A 13,807-nucleotide genomic window follows, 5' to 3' on the forward strand; every position below is an offset into this window, starting at 1 on the left:
CATTCATGTCCTGCATTAAACAGTGTGTAAATGCATCTAAATGCCCCTTCTAATGCAGCTTCTGTGTTTCCTCTGCATTGCAAAGATTAATTTTGTCAATACTGATTTTGGACTGGTAACAGCCCAAATGATTTATTATTCTAATTGATTGATTCAATTTAAGAATTTGACTGAAAAGATGATGCACACTTTAGAAATTGCTTTATAAAGGTAAAAATGCCCATAAAAGGTAAAAATCAATTTAAACTTATTGGAAAATTTCAATTTCCATCACTGCTGTGATCACCACACAGAATATGCAGAATATCAAAAACTTTAGGAGTCAGCTGTCCACTGTAGTCCTTAAGATATCAGCACAATAACACACTCGGCAAAATGTTGTCTAATTATTGTTATCGATAAAATCCCAGAAAATATCGAGATATATTTTTTGTCAATATCACACACCCCTAATATATTTAAAATTTTGTTTAGGAAAAAATTTAAATAAATATGAGAGGTGCCCTTTTTTCCACTTGAGCCCCTGCCCCTCAAAATGTCTGTGCACGTCCCTGCTACTGATGATGCAGTTTGTTTTATGTGAGCTGTAGGTTCTGCTTGTTAATGTGTTTTGTGTTGCAGCTCCAGTGGTGAAGATCCGTCAGAGTTTGACCAAGCTGAAGCAGGAGATTGAGCAGATGGATGTTTGGATGGGAGTGGTGGAGCACACGTTACTACAAGCCAAACTCAGAGAGAAAAACAACATGACCAGAGACATGCATGCGACACACCTCTTAGAGCCCAACACACAGCCTTACTGAGTCTCACACTCTGGTGATGTTGTATGTGTTGGTTACATTTTATATAAATATTTTGTTTAAATAAGTTTTTAAGTGTAAATAGCTAAATATCTAGTATTGAACAATAAAATAAATATTCTTACTATTAGAACTTTTGCTCTCAAAGTTTGTAGAAGTTTTAACTTACGTAACTGTCTCCAGAGAAAGAGAGAAGGATGTTGGTAATAGAGGCCCCTGAGCTGCAGGGGCGTGTCTACGTGGTGGCCAGGGGTGGCACCGGCCCCCCCTGAAATTTGGCTGGCCACCCCAGGTGCCCCCCCTACCAGATGTCTTGCGATAGGCTGGCGCGAGGACGACTGGTGCCCAGTGCCCCCGACTGGTCCCCCCATTTAAAATGCTATAGACACGCCCTTGCTGAGCTGAGCATTACACACACATGCCACTGTTCCATGATGTCATCCTCACACTGCAGAATAACACTAGAGATTATTCTGGTCTGCTTTAGTTCATTTACACATACTCAAGTTATCAGTCCACATTCTGAGGAAACGTTTGTTGAGTCTGTGTTCAGCCTAGGAACAATGAACTTTTTGTAATTTTGTTGAATGACAAATCCTAACTGTGATTCCAAATTATTAATAATAATCCCATGAACCATCTACAAATTTACAACTTGTAACTGACACAGGCACTAAAAGCTTAAATAAAATAAAATGTTACAGGTTTGTGTCAGTTGCCTGTTGAACTCAGAAGCTATTTTGAAGAATGTGGGTAACCATATAGTTGATGGTAGCCATTGTCTTCCATAGAATGAAAAATATATATATACTATAGGTCAATTGCTACCGCTGACTGTTTGGTTACACACATCCTTCAAAATATCTAATTTTGTGCTCAAAAGAAGAAAGAAACTCATACAGGTTTGGAAGGACATGAGGGTGAGTAAATGATGACAGAATTTTCATTTTGGGGCGAACTATCCCTTTAAACGATGTTAGACTCTTGTGCAGAGTGACTTTCAAATATAAGAACTTAATTATAAATACTAATGCATTCCTACTTGTGCACTATATGCACAAGTATGTGAAATTATGTATTAATTTGATCAAATATGTTTGCATTTCTGGTGCACTACTGTATTCTTCAGAGAAGTTTTGTTTTGAACAGCGTCCCCTCCTCCCTCTCCCTCTCCCTCTCCCTCTCTCTCTCTCTCTCTCTCTCTCTCTCAGTAGGCGTGGTTCTTCATGCATGTCAGTGTTTGTAGGTAAGCGGGCAGACTTGATCCGCACCGCTAAATTATCCGCATTCTCCGCGGCTTAGGTAAGATGTTTATATCTTGTTTCTGAATCTTAGTTTCATATGTTCTGCACAGTAGAAGCAGCACATTCAGCGTTAAAGAATGTGGAGAAGAAGAAACCGGATGTTAGTATCGCATTACGCTTCGGCATAATCACTTAATAGCCGATATGACCTTTATACACTGTGAAATTTTTGATTTATTAAATTATACGATTATCATAGTAAAACTCCGCTTTATATATGAGTGAATGTTTCTCGCGCATCACGTACCTGCTTCGGTCCGCGCAACAAAGACTCGAGGAGCGTCGCGTCTGAACGCAGAATTAAACTACAGACTTCAGAGCATGAAAATAATGTGGACACCAGATTTCGCATAAATATCACACCAGACCAGTATTTATTCTGAGTAAAATAAGATAAATTATTCTGATATCTCCTTTAAAATATTCTATTATTGTTATTATTACTATTATTAAGTCAAATTATTTATGAAAGGTAGACCATAGACTGTAAGGTAGGCCAGACCATTTTATTTATTAATAAAAACTACAAAGTAGACCAAAGTACGTAAAGATTAAAAAAATAAACAGATAAATCTTAGAAAACATAAAACCACTAAAAGAATTGAGAAACAGACATTACGTCATCAATCGTTTTAATAACAGAATTAACTAATTCAATGTTTGCAAATTTGTACAATATGCTGCAAATAAATAAATTCTCTTCAGCCATATATGTTAAATCACAATCACAATTTCTTATTAAATAAGTGAGGACACAAGAAATAAAGTAATAGAAATAGATAAATTATGAAATAATAATTGCCAGAAACAAATTGTTTATTTATATTTTGAGCTCTGTTTGTGTGTCGCTATGCATGTGTGGTTTTGTGCTTTGTTTTCCTTGTTTTTATGTATTTGCAACTTTCAGTTATGCTAAAAAAATGTTTTTCTTAATCTTAAAGTCAATTCGTGTTTCTAGCTCACAGAGACTACAGGAACTGAGTGTAAGGGGTTTTGGGGACTGATCAGTAGGCGTGGTTCTTCATGCATGTCAGTGTTTGTAGGTAAGCGGGCAGACTTGATCCGCACCGCTAAATTATCCGCATTCTCCGCGGTTTAGGTAAGATGTTTATATCTTGTTTCTGAATCTTAGTTTCATATGTTCTGCACAGTAGAAGCAGCACATTCAGCGTTAAAGAATGTGGAGAAGAAGAAACCGGATGTTAGTATCGCATTACGCTTCGGCATAATCACTTAATAGCCGATATGACCTTTATACACTGTGAAATTTTTGATTTATTAAATTATACGATTATCATAGTAAAACTCCGCTTTATATATGAGTGAATGTTTCTCGCGCATCACGTACCTGCTTCGGTCCGCGCAACAAAGACTCGAGGAGCGTCGCGTCTGAACGCAGAATTAAACTACAGACTTCAGAGCATGAAAATAATGTGGACACCAGATTTCGCATAAATATCACACCAGACCAGTATTTATTCTGAGTAAAATAAGATAAATTATTCTGATATCTCCTTTAAAATATTCTATTATTGTTATTATTACTATTATTAAGTCAAATTATTTATGAAAGGTAGACCATAGACTGTAAGGTAGGCCAGACCATTTTATTTATTAATAAAAACTACAAAGTAGACCAAAGTACGTAAAGATTAAAAAAATAAACAGATAAATCTTAGAAAACATAAAACCACTAAAAGAATTGAGAAACAGACATTACGTCATCAATCGTTTTAATAACAGAATTAACTAATTCAATGTTTGCAAATTTGTACAATATGCTGCAAATAAATAAATTCTCTTCAGCCATATATGTTAAATCACAATCACAATTTCTTATTAAATAAGTGAGGACACAAGAAATAAAGTAATAGAAATAGATAAATTATGAAATAATAATTGCCAGAAACAAATTGTTTATTTATATTTTGAGCTCTGTTTGTGTGTCGCTATGCATGTGTGGTTTTGTGCTTTGTTTTCCTTGTTTTTATGTATTTGCAACTTTCAGTTATGCTAAAAAAATGTTTTTCTTAATCTTAAAGTCAATTCGTGTTTCTAGCTCACAGAGACTACAGGAACTGAGTGTAAGGGGTTTTGGGGACTGACTTTCTGTTCAAACACAAACATAAGTTGCAGAAGTGTGTCATGTGATCATTCTGGGAACAGATTTTTAAGAAAAACAAATGAGCTGCTTTGTGTGTGTGAGAGAGAGAGAGAGAGCGAGAGAGAGAGAGAGCATGTGTTATTGTCCTCCCTCTTTCTTTGCCGTTAGTCTCCACTGCTTCTCTGATAGCAGCTGCCGCGCACACATGCACAACACTCTGTTCAGCCAATCAGTTTATTTCCAGCCAGGAAGTGGTTAACAGGAAGTACAGTAACTGGTCTCCACCTACTTTGCCAGCATCATCCCCATTTCGATCATAATGGCTCCCTGATTCCCCTCCCCATCCCACTCCCTTTACATCCTGACAGACACCCCTCCCCATTTTTTATTAAATGATTCATTTTATTTCATGAAATACATTTATTTTTGAACATTTGATCTATTTTACACAAACATTAACAAGAAAAAAATACTTAAGGAGACAGTTATAAAGAATATATAAGTAGTATAAATAATAGCCGTTCCTCTCATTTGGCCTCATTTCTTTGCATTGCACAAAAGAATGCCTGTAATTCAATTTCCATATAATCTATATTGCATATTTAATTCTTAACCATTTATTTTTTGTTTTCAATTTTTTAGTGATTTAAAAAATATATTTTTATTTAGAAAAATGTACACATATAGTTATTTATTTTATTATACTTATACACTTGTTATACTTATATATCATTAATTTGTCATTTTCATTCTTTACAATCATCATTCATCATTACTTGTTTATTAATATATATATGTCAATATATAATTATTTATATTTATTTTTTGCTTTTGTTTGATCTTTGTTTTATTTATTTATTTGCACAACCTTAATGTGGTGCAAGCAATTATTCACGAAAATCAATGTGAAGATATAAATAAATAAATGATTTCAAAAATAATAGTTCAAAAATTGTTTCACATGAGCAATACACATTTGTAGATATGTACAATCATTATTACAGGTTTATAAATATATCAGTATATGATCATTTATATTTACGTTTATTTTTTGCTTATATCTTATCTATGTTGTATGTATTTCTTGTTGCAGAACCTTAATTTTTGCACAAAGAATTATTCAATAAAATCTATGTGAAGTAATGTGAAGTAAAAAAAGAATAATAGAAATAGTTCAAAAATTGTTTCACATGAGCAATACACATTTGATCAATTATGTACTATCAGTTTCTTTGAGCAGAATGTTATTTTGTGGTTATTATTACAGGTTTAACAGCAGCGTGAGCCATGTCTTTCTTCTTCAAAGGAGCGATTACAAGTATGTATGCCCTCATATCACGTCTCTCTCTCATTCTTCCTCTATCTTGTGCACACATTCTTTGATAAGACTGACCTGACCTGATGTTTGTCATAGGTTCTCCGGTTAAGACCAGGAGGCAGGAGGCTGAATATATTTGTCACAGGTACAGACATGTAGACAAACATCAGCAACGTATATTTATAAGCTTTTCCTTGTTATTTTCTTTAAGTATATGTGTAGTGCTTGTTTATGCGTCTGTAAAAAATGTGTGTGTACATTGATGCTGTTTCTCTCTTTCAGTCTTGACGTTTCCCACTTCTCTGACTCCTCCTTTGAGTGTTTCTCCACCAATCCGCTGACAGGCTCCGTGTGCGCATGCCGCCGAAGCCCCCGCCTACTAGCCAATGGTTATTATGTTATAACAGAGGACAGTTTTACCACAGATGACGAGGGTAATGTCACCCTGACTCCCTCACACACCAGCGTCTCATACAAAGAGAATCTTGTCCGGTGAGATTTGTCACAGTGTTTGTTGGTGTGTGTGCATATTGAGTATGAATGAACTCAGACTCAGTCTTATTTCATTCCAGCTGTGCTATACACTAAACACTACACACTATACAGCAGCACCTGTTAACCGTATTCTATGTTGTGACTATACTATATTCACAGTATATTGTAGGCATATTAACTGCCTTAGCTTGCTAAAAAAATTACATTTTTAAAATTTGAATTAAATCCGTTTTTAGCGCTTTTAGAACAAATGTATCTATTTTAATTTTATCTAAGTATTTACATTTAATATATATATATTTATTTATTTATTTATTTTTTCTGTATGCCTTGTGATAAAGTCTTACATGCACTGAAATTTTGAATGTACATATATTTGAAACCATTTTCTAAGCCTAGCAAAAATACAACTCTGGGCATTATTGGTCAAACTTTTTTCTGTTGTTGTAACACAGTGGAGTTTATTCAGTGAATGGTACAAAAATTATAAATTTTAAATTTTTTCAGGTGTTTTCTGAGCTGTTTTGTTGTTGCCTCAGTGATATAACATTATTTTTTTAAATTAGGTGGTATTAAAATTATTATATTATAGTAAAAAATAGACTTTGATATTAATATTTATTACAGTATTTAAATGGTTTAAACTTTTCAGGACTGTATTTTTACTGGTTGAAATATAATATTTTTAAAATAAATTTGTGTTGTGAATTCAACTTTCACATACTGTTTTAAAAAATGGTGAGATTTTGCAACCCTAAATGCCCAGAGTTGCAATTTTGCCACGTTTTTCCAAATTATACCTCGATGCAAATTTGGCCTGTACAAAATGTTTTTTATAACTAATGGCTTCCTAAAGAGATATATATGGTGTCCTAATGTCATCAATATCAATACCTGTGTCTCCCAGGATTAAAAAGCAACTTTAAATCTGACAGAATAATAAATCCTTTTTGTGTGTGTATGCTTATTAGCATATTCAGACGAAAGCGCCGGGCAAAAAAATCACTGGCCAGTCTTCTTAGTGGTGTGAGCCAATCCTGGCTGGAAAGAAATGTATTTGGAAGATCTGTCCCCATCATCCCATTCCAGTCATCATCACAGGAGGAGCTGGAAAACAGCTATGAGACAAACACACCCATCAGCTTCACCTATGGTTAGAAGGCTTCTAGTTTTGGAGTTCAACATCATTGACACAGCTAGTTTAAAATATTTGCCTGTTCAGTTTTTGTGAAGATGTGTGTTTCTTTATAGATCCCACAGATCCTGTTTCCTCCCCTGATAAAGTGCCTCCTCAGACTCAGTTAGAAGGGAGGAGCCTCCATGTGAGTCAAGCTCCGCCCATGAACAATTCAGCCAACCAGTGAGCGGCCTCCTAGATGTTCCTCCCCCATCCATGTGTCAACTCAATAGTTACAGCTCATCCAGCAAGACATCAGGTGAGAAAGGGCCAATGAAAGAGCTACAGCTTCAGTCCTTGCCTACTATGAGCTTTTGATGAATATGGAAAAATAGAAACGGCTGAAAACTATTTTGATTATGTTTGTTTCAGAAACTGTGCTCATGAAAGTCCTTCTCCTCATCCTTACTTTTTGCCTCTGCATTGCCATCTCCTCTGGGTAATGAAAATGTGTGTGTGTGTGTGTGTGAGAGAGAGAGAGAGAGAGAAGCTGTATCCGAAATTGTGGCCAAAAATATAAGGAAGCCTGTTTCCACCATGCAATAAATAAATAAAAATCTCATAATTTAATTTATCACATAATTGTGACCTTGTAGTTTTTCTGTTTATATATTATAATTCTGCTTTTTTTTTCTTGCAAAGTAATTACTTATTCAAAAGAAGTACCTACTCAGAGAGTACGTGATTTTGGACACAGCCAGCTGTGCTCATGAAAGTCCTTCTCCTCATCCTCTCTTTTTGTCTCTGCATTGCCATCTCCTCTGTGTAAAAAAAGTGTGTGTGTGTGTGTGTGAGAGAGAGAGAGAGAGAGAAGCTGTATCCGAAATTGTGGCCAAAAATATAAGGAAGCCTGTTTCCACCATGCAATAAATAAATAAAAATCTCATAATTTAATTTATCACATAATTGTGACCTTGTAGTTTTTCTGTTTATATATTATAATTCTGCTTTTTTTTTCTTGCAAAGTAATTACTTATTCAAAAGAAGTACCTACTCAGAGAGTACGTGATTTTGGACACAGCCAGTGAGATTTTTGTCTGTGTGGCTCATTTGTTGTGGAATTGGGCGGAGCTTTACTTGTAATAGATGAATGACATCATAATCCTCACAGGTGGCTGCTGGGAGGAGTTTCTGCAGCAGTGGCATTCATGGTTCTGCTTTCATCTATATGTGAGTAAACAAATCAAGTAAAATAGCAAGCTTAGTCACTATTATGCTTACATAATCTGACATATTCTTAATGAAAAATATACATCAATGACAAAAAAAAAAAAAAAACGTAGCATGGGACTTTTTGTAAATTCTATTCATCCACATTTGATTGGTAAAAGTGAGTTACACAGAAAAAAACAGGTGTTTATGGGAAAGATACTGAAAAGTTATTATATATATTAAAGTTATAAAGATTTATTTAATTTGTTAAATAAATTGCTCCAATGAATTGTTCACAATAAGACAAGTACTGTATATTAATGTTATATATATATATATATATGTATGTGTGTGTGTGTGTTTTCATGTTGATTTCTTGATCAGTATCAAGATTTGTTACTGTTGTGTATCAAGTTTGTTAATAACATAATAGGAATACACTCCCATAAACCATTTAGATTTAGGGTGAGTGGTCAACAGTTATATTATAAACCTAACTTCTCTACTATTTTATGGGTAAAATATTGTAAAATCATTCTCTCCTTTAGGTATGTCTAAACCTGGAACCGCAGTGCGCTGGAGGAGAGCAAAAACTGAGGTGAGAATCTGGGTACAAATTAATAATAAACTACTGACTTTATGAAGTTTCTGTAAACAGAGACAAAAAATGGGACCAAATAATGAATTTAACATCCATATTGTGTCTCTTCATCAGGACATCACCTCCAGAAACGAGTGAGGAGGAATCACACACACTTACACACATCTGTGTGAAGTCTGTCCAGAGGAAGTGAGTTTGTGGACACACATCCTGCATCAGAGTTAAATATTAGTTATAGATCAGTTTTTGTAGTGGTGTTTTCACTGATCAGCTAAAGAGTTCTGAATATAATAATTACTGAAGAGTAAGAGTGACGGAACAAATGATGGCAGATGACTGTCACAGGAAATTTTACATGCTAAGATAAGCATGCATTTTTAAAATAGATGGACATATCAATGCAGAATGACCATTCAGTAAATGTTTAAGAGTTTGATCAATGTTCCTAAATGAAAGACTGGATTGCATTATGAGTCAGTGGAGATGCCCTGCATGACAGAGCATAGAAGCGAAATGCATCAGCTTGGCTTGGTTAGACTCTTCAACATGGTGACCAGGGCATTATGTGTTATTGCCCAGTTTGTTTAGTCAGATTATCAGATTATAAAAAATAAAAATGACTGCAAAACATAGTTTAATATAATGGCTTTGCAGGAAATCTTTAACTTTTGAGAAGTTGTAGCAAAGGAAATGCCAGCTTAGCTTTGCACAGATGCCTCATATTTGTCAAGTGCCTTTGTTATACAAAACAGGAGGAGTGTTATTGCCATTTGCCAGGGTGTGATTTAAGAGGGCTGAAATTTTAAGCACAGAGTGCTGCTAATAGGAGCGCAATAATTAGATTTATTATAAAAACCTTGCACTTAAAATAGGATTTAAAGCTCTTATTTCACAAGGACTTAAGACAATTAAACCTTGTTTACAGGGAATTAGTGCTGCCAAAGAAGAACATCTCAATTTACTGTATAATATGTATATAATTTTGTCGTATTCGTACAAGGCAGCTGCTCTCACAGAAAGTTAAGCTTAACTGTGAGTAAAAAGCAGTGTCTGTACAACATGACCAAAATGCATGAATTTATATCCTCTGAAGGGAATGGCTAGTTTCTGATGTTTTTATTAGGATGATGAAAACATTTGCTTTTTTTTTTTTTACACAAAGATTCAAAGTTTGTAGACAGTGGAGTTTTTTTAAAGGCAGCTCTGCTTTGAAGAGAACAAAGAGATTCATGAGGAAACAAAAGCAAAGCAAGGATAAAATTAAGTGTTTAAAGTAGTCGCATCTCAATTTGAGAGGTTTAAAACTAGAAATCTGAACGCAAACATGTTTGAGACCAAGCCAAGGTGAATAAGTGAATTATTAAAATGCATTTATCTTAGCCAATAGATATCTAATGTGTTTATATGAACTGTACTGTCTTTGGTGTTTACTGTAAATGCTTTTGTACACTGTAAAAAAAATCCGTAAAATTTACGGTAGAAAACCGGCAGCTGTGGTTGCCGGAATTTTACCGTAAAAAATACGGTAGCAACGTTTTAGGTTTTACGGTTTTAACTTAAATTTACAGTTAAATACCGTAATTTCATTAACTGATAAAATTTTATTATATACCAACCTATTGAAGTACTAAAATCTGTTTTGTACCTTTGTAATACACTGATAACCACCAAAAGCAGGTGCTGATGAGAAAGTCACATGATGAACCAAAGCCCATCACAAGCAGCTTATAAATAATAACATATATAGAAGGTGCACAGTGTCATTCACACAAACACCAAACACCATCGAATGATCCTGGTTTTTTTTTTGATCTGTTATCTAACATTTAATATATTTAATTATATTATTTTCTGGGCTTTGTGTGTTTAATATGGATTTAGTGCATCTGGACCTGTAGCTGTGAAATATCTGTATTCACCTTCTCAGGTACATGATAATGATATTAATGATATTAATACCAATAATCAAAGTTTTGTTATTCACAAACTCACAAAACAAATTGTTTTATTGAAGTATTGATTTGATTTAATCAGTCAGTTAGTCACTAAACCCGAAACAGTGAATCCTAATTTCCATCAATTCAGTAATTTATTGTAGATCTGCAACGTGAAGATCTCTGCATCTGCCCATGACCTTTAGGAGTGAGAAATTATGCAATATAAACTATAACTATAAAAAATGTCATTTTCAGTTTAAACCGTTTTGAAACGCAGTGTTTGCACTTACCACCTGTGTTTTAAGCAGCCTCATCAAGTTTACAATAACCTAAAATAAATGATACAGATATGATAAATACGTTTTACATAAACTGTGGAATTACAGTCACACATCATATTTGCCGGTCTTTGTTTTACTTAAGTTACACAATCAAGATTCAAATGCGTCAGACACAAACCATTTTTCAGAGGTGCCTTTAAGAAGTCTTCCATATAAACACACTCCATTTTTGACTTAAATGCCTGTATCACTTCATCTGCTGTGTTTTCATTACGAGCTGCAATGGGGGACAGACAGACATTCATAATGAATATAAGTCTGTTGTGTAACTGGATCACTTTGCATTGGTGACTTTACATGCAGCACATATACAGTATTAGAGATTTACTTTAAGGTTTCGGGGTGGGTGCACATTGAATTAAATGTTTCCATTGCTGTCCAGTTTAACATGTTGCTCTGATCATGCAAGTGAAAGAATACAAAGATCAAACATGATACTGACCAAATAGCATAGCACTGACTTCCTCGTTTTCATCCACAAGCAATATTACGATGCACGAAGGGCAGTTTATGAGCTTGCCATCCCAGATCAGCGCAACAGCATCAAAATCTGCTTACACCATACATTTTAAAAAGGAAATGAAATCACAAGAAATCATTTATTTTTTGAAATAACAACAACTAAAAAAAAATTATAAAGATTATTAATGGATCTCATGGAATAATATTGCTTGATATCAACTCATTATATAGTGTAAAACATGGATAGTCAGTGCTGAATTACTGTTTCAGACTGATCAGATTGTACATCAGTTCCTACCGGTTCTAAACAGGAAAGGGCCTGTCACAGACAAAGCAAAGTAGCTCCAAGTATTTTTCTGACACTGATCTCCACTGTGATAAACAAAAAGATTTTATATACTTGAAAACCTCACATATAGTAAATAATAGAACAGTCAAATATCAGTGTGTGTGTGTGAACTTGACCACACAAAGATAGTAAAATAAGGAAAGTTTGACTTTGTGGGGTCCTTAAATCAGACAAGAATGTTTTAATGTACTTATAGATTGTTAATGTTTTAACATTCTTATGCATGCATGTATGTATATATAGTAGGTTTAGGTTTAGTGTAGATTAGGACCATACTATAGTCACTTTTAACATTCTATAAAACATTCTTTATTATCATTTATAAGAGGTTGTCTTTGTGGGTCCAACAAAGCAGTATATTTCTGATTTTACTATCTATATTTATTGTATATTTCTGTTTTTACTATCTTTGTGGGGACATTAGGATCCCACAAAGCAGTATAAACAAGGGTGTGTGTGTGTGTAGTTTTTCACTCACACGCGAGCGTTTTCAGTCACTGTCAGGGTGTCATTAGCATCTTTCTGAATGTGAAGAATAGAGCTGTCGGTGATCTTGAAGGACTTAAGATCGTCTTCATCCCATGCAGCTGCTGCCACAAAATACCAGGTGCCCATATACTGCACAGGAAGAATTTTTTATAGTAAATATTGGAATAAATACACACACACACACGCACACACACAATTAAGATCTAAAGGCTTAGGAATAAAGGCTTTTCAAGCTTCTTACCTCATCAGTAGTAATAACAGCAGTGGAGAGAGGAGCTGGAGGAAGACATGGCACCATGACCTGGATCCCAGAGTAAAACAGGCCCATTAGTGAGCTCACAGCACCCCATAATGTGCTCATAAGCATGGCTGCATCAGTGAGATTGCCTGCTTTGACAGAGATGTTTTAATACAGTGGTCAAGGGGACTTTCACCCTGATTTGTTAGCCTTTTTCTGTTTGTTAGATAGTCTGGTAATGGTTGATAGTGTGTTTGTCAGGGCAATGTGCAAGTACACCACAAAACATCTGACCTTGTCCTGGACCACTATCTCTACCCACGCAACCCTGCAAAAATGTACATGCAAAGCCATTCAAATGGAAGATAATGTGACAATGTGGTTTAGTCTTCGCAATGTCTCACAAATAGATCTTGATGGTAAAAAACAACAACAACAGAACAGACAGTAATGAGATTAAAAAGAAAGGAAATGAAGACTTCTGCTTTAAATTTTTAATTCAATATGTGTGACCTTTGGAGCATCAGTTGCATTGCTCTTCAGTTCAAAATGCAGCCTTGCCACTGTCTCAACAGTTATTTAAGGTCCTCTTATTTCCAGTGTGTTGAAATATGTTCCCTAATCTCTGTGGAAACTTTTGTGGAAAAAAACTATTGATGTCACTAAGTGTTTGTTGTTGTTGTTGTTATTATTATTATTATTATTATTATTACTATTTGTAATTTCTCTTGCTGAAGAACAGAGCAATGGTCTTTGACAGTTCAAAGATCAAATATCTTTGGGACAATTCAAAGATCCAGTATCTTTGTACAGTGTCACATGCATGCAGGGTTGGATTATATTGGGTTATCTTGCGCCATGTTTCTCACAATTCATATAGTACTCTTGGTTAATACATTTGTAAAACACTGCGTTAAGGTTATGATTTCAGCAAATGAGACTTTTTTTATGTCAAAAGTTACTTACTAAATTATCTAAATGCATTGCTGTTTGCTTTTTGCAATATACAATTTTTTTTTTTTTTTTTTAAAACGTTGATTAAA

General features: G+C 34.6%; 3 protein-coding genes and 1 pseudogene across 3 annotated transcripts in view; 3 read left to right on the forward strand and 1 right to left on the reverse strand.

The window, feature by feature from the left end:
• Positions 1 to 977, forward strand: part of LOC107721689 (intraflagellar transport protein 57 homolog) — a 5,345-nt gene extending 4,368 nt beyond the window's left edge. Inside the window, exon 10 of the mRNA XM_016529828.1 lies at positions 622 to 977. Coding sequence (XP_016385314.1) covers positions 622 to 800 — 179 coding nt within the window. The 3' untranslated portion in view covers positions 801 to 977. The remainder of the gene's footprint in view (positions 1 to 621) is intronic.
• LOC107721741 (tripartite motif-containing protein 16-like) overlaps positions 1 to 13,807 on the forward strand; it is a 258,890-nt gene that overhangs the window by 31,407 nt on the left and 213,676 nt on the right. The window lies entirely within an intron of this gene.
• LOC107721752 (transmembrane protein 71-like) lies at positions 3,116 to 10,430 on the forward strand (annotated as a pseudogene).
• LOC107721754 (apolipoprotein M-like) lies at positions 10,952 to 12,971 on the reverse strand. The gene is made up of 7 exons (XM_016529917.1): positions 12,768 to 12,971; positions 12,516 to 12,655; positions 11,987 to 12,060; positions 11,669 to 11,776; positions 11,345 to 11,443; positions 11,176 to 11,214; positions 10,952 to 11,082 (listed from the first exon to the last, which is right to left on the reverse strand). The coding sequence occupies exons 1-6, from the start codon at positions 12,891 to 12,893 to the stop codon at positions 11,186 to 11,188; spliced, it is 576 nt and encodes a 191-aa protein (XP_016385403.1). The 5' UTR covers positions 12,894 to 12,971; the 3' UTR covers positions 10,952 to 11,082; positions 11,176 to 11,185.

Source organism: Sinocyclocheilus rhinocerous, unplaced genomic scaffold, assembly GCF_001515625.1.
Source record: "Sinocyclocheilus rhinocerous isolate Xijiao unplaced genomic scaffold, SAMN03320098_v1.1 scaffold1112, whole genome shotgun sequence".
NCBI lineage: Eukaryota > Metazoa > Chordata > Actinopteri > Cypriniformes > Cyprinidae > Sinocyclocheilus > Sinocyclocheilus rhinocerous.

Coding starts and splice junctions, on each gene's coding strand:
- LOC107721754 (XM_016529917.1), bottom strand. CDS start 12,893: ATGCTTATGAGCACATTATGGGGTGCTGTGAGCTCACTAATGGGCCTG. Junction 12,656..12,767: donor CTGTTATTACTACTGATGAG/GTAAGAAGCTTG, acceptor CTTCCTGTGCAG/TATATGGGCACCTGGTATTT. Junction 12,061..12,515: donor GTGACTGAAAACGCTCGCGT/GTGAGTGAAAAA, acceptor TGTTTATCACAG/TGGAGATCAGTGTCAGAAAA.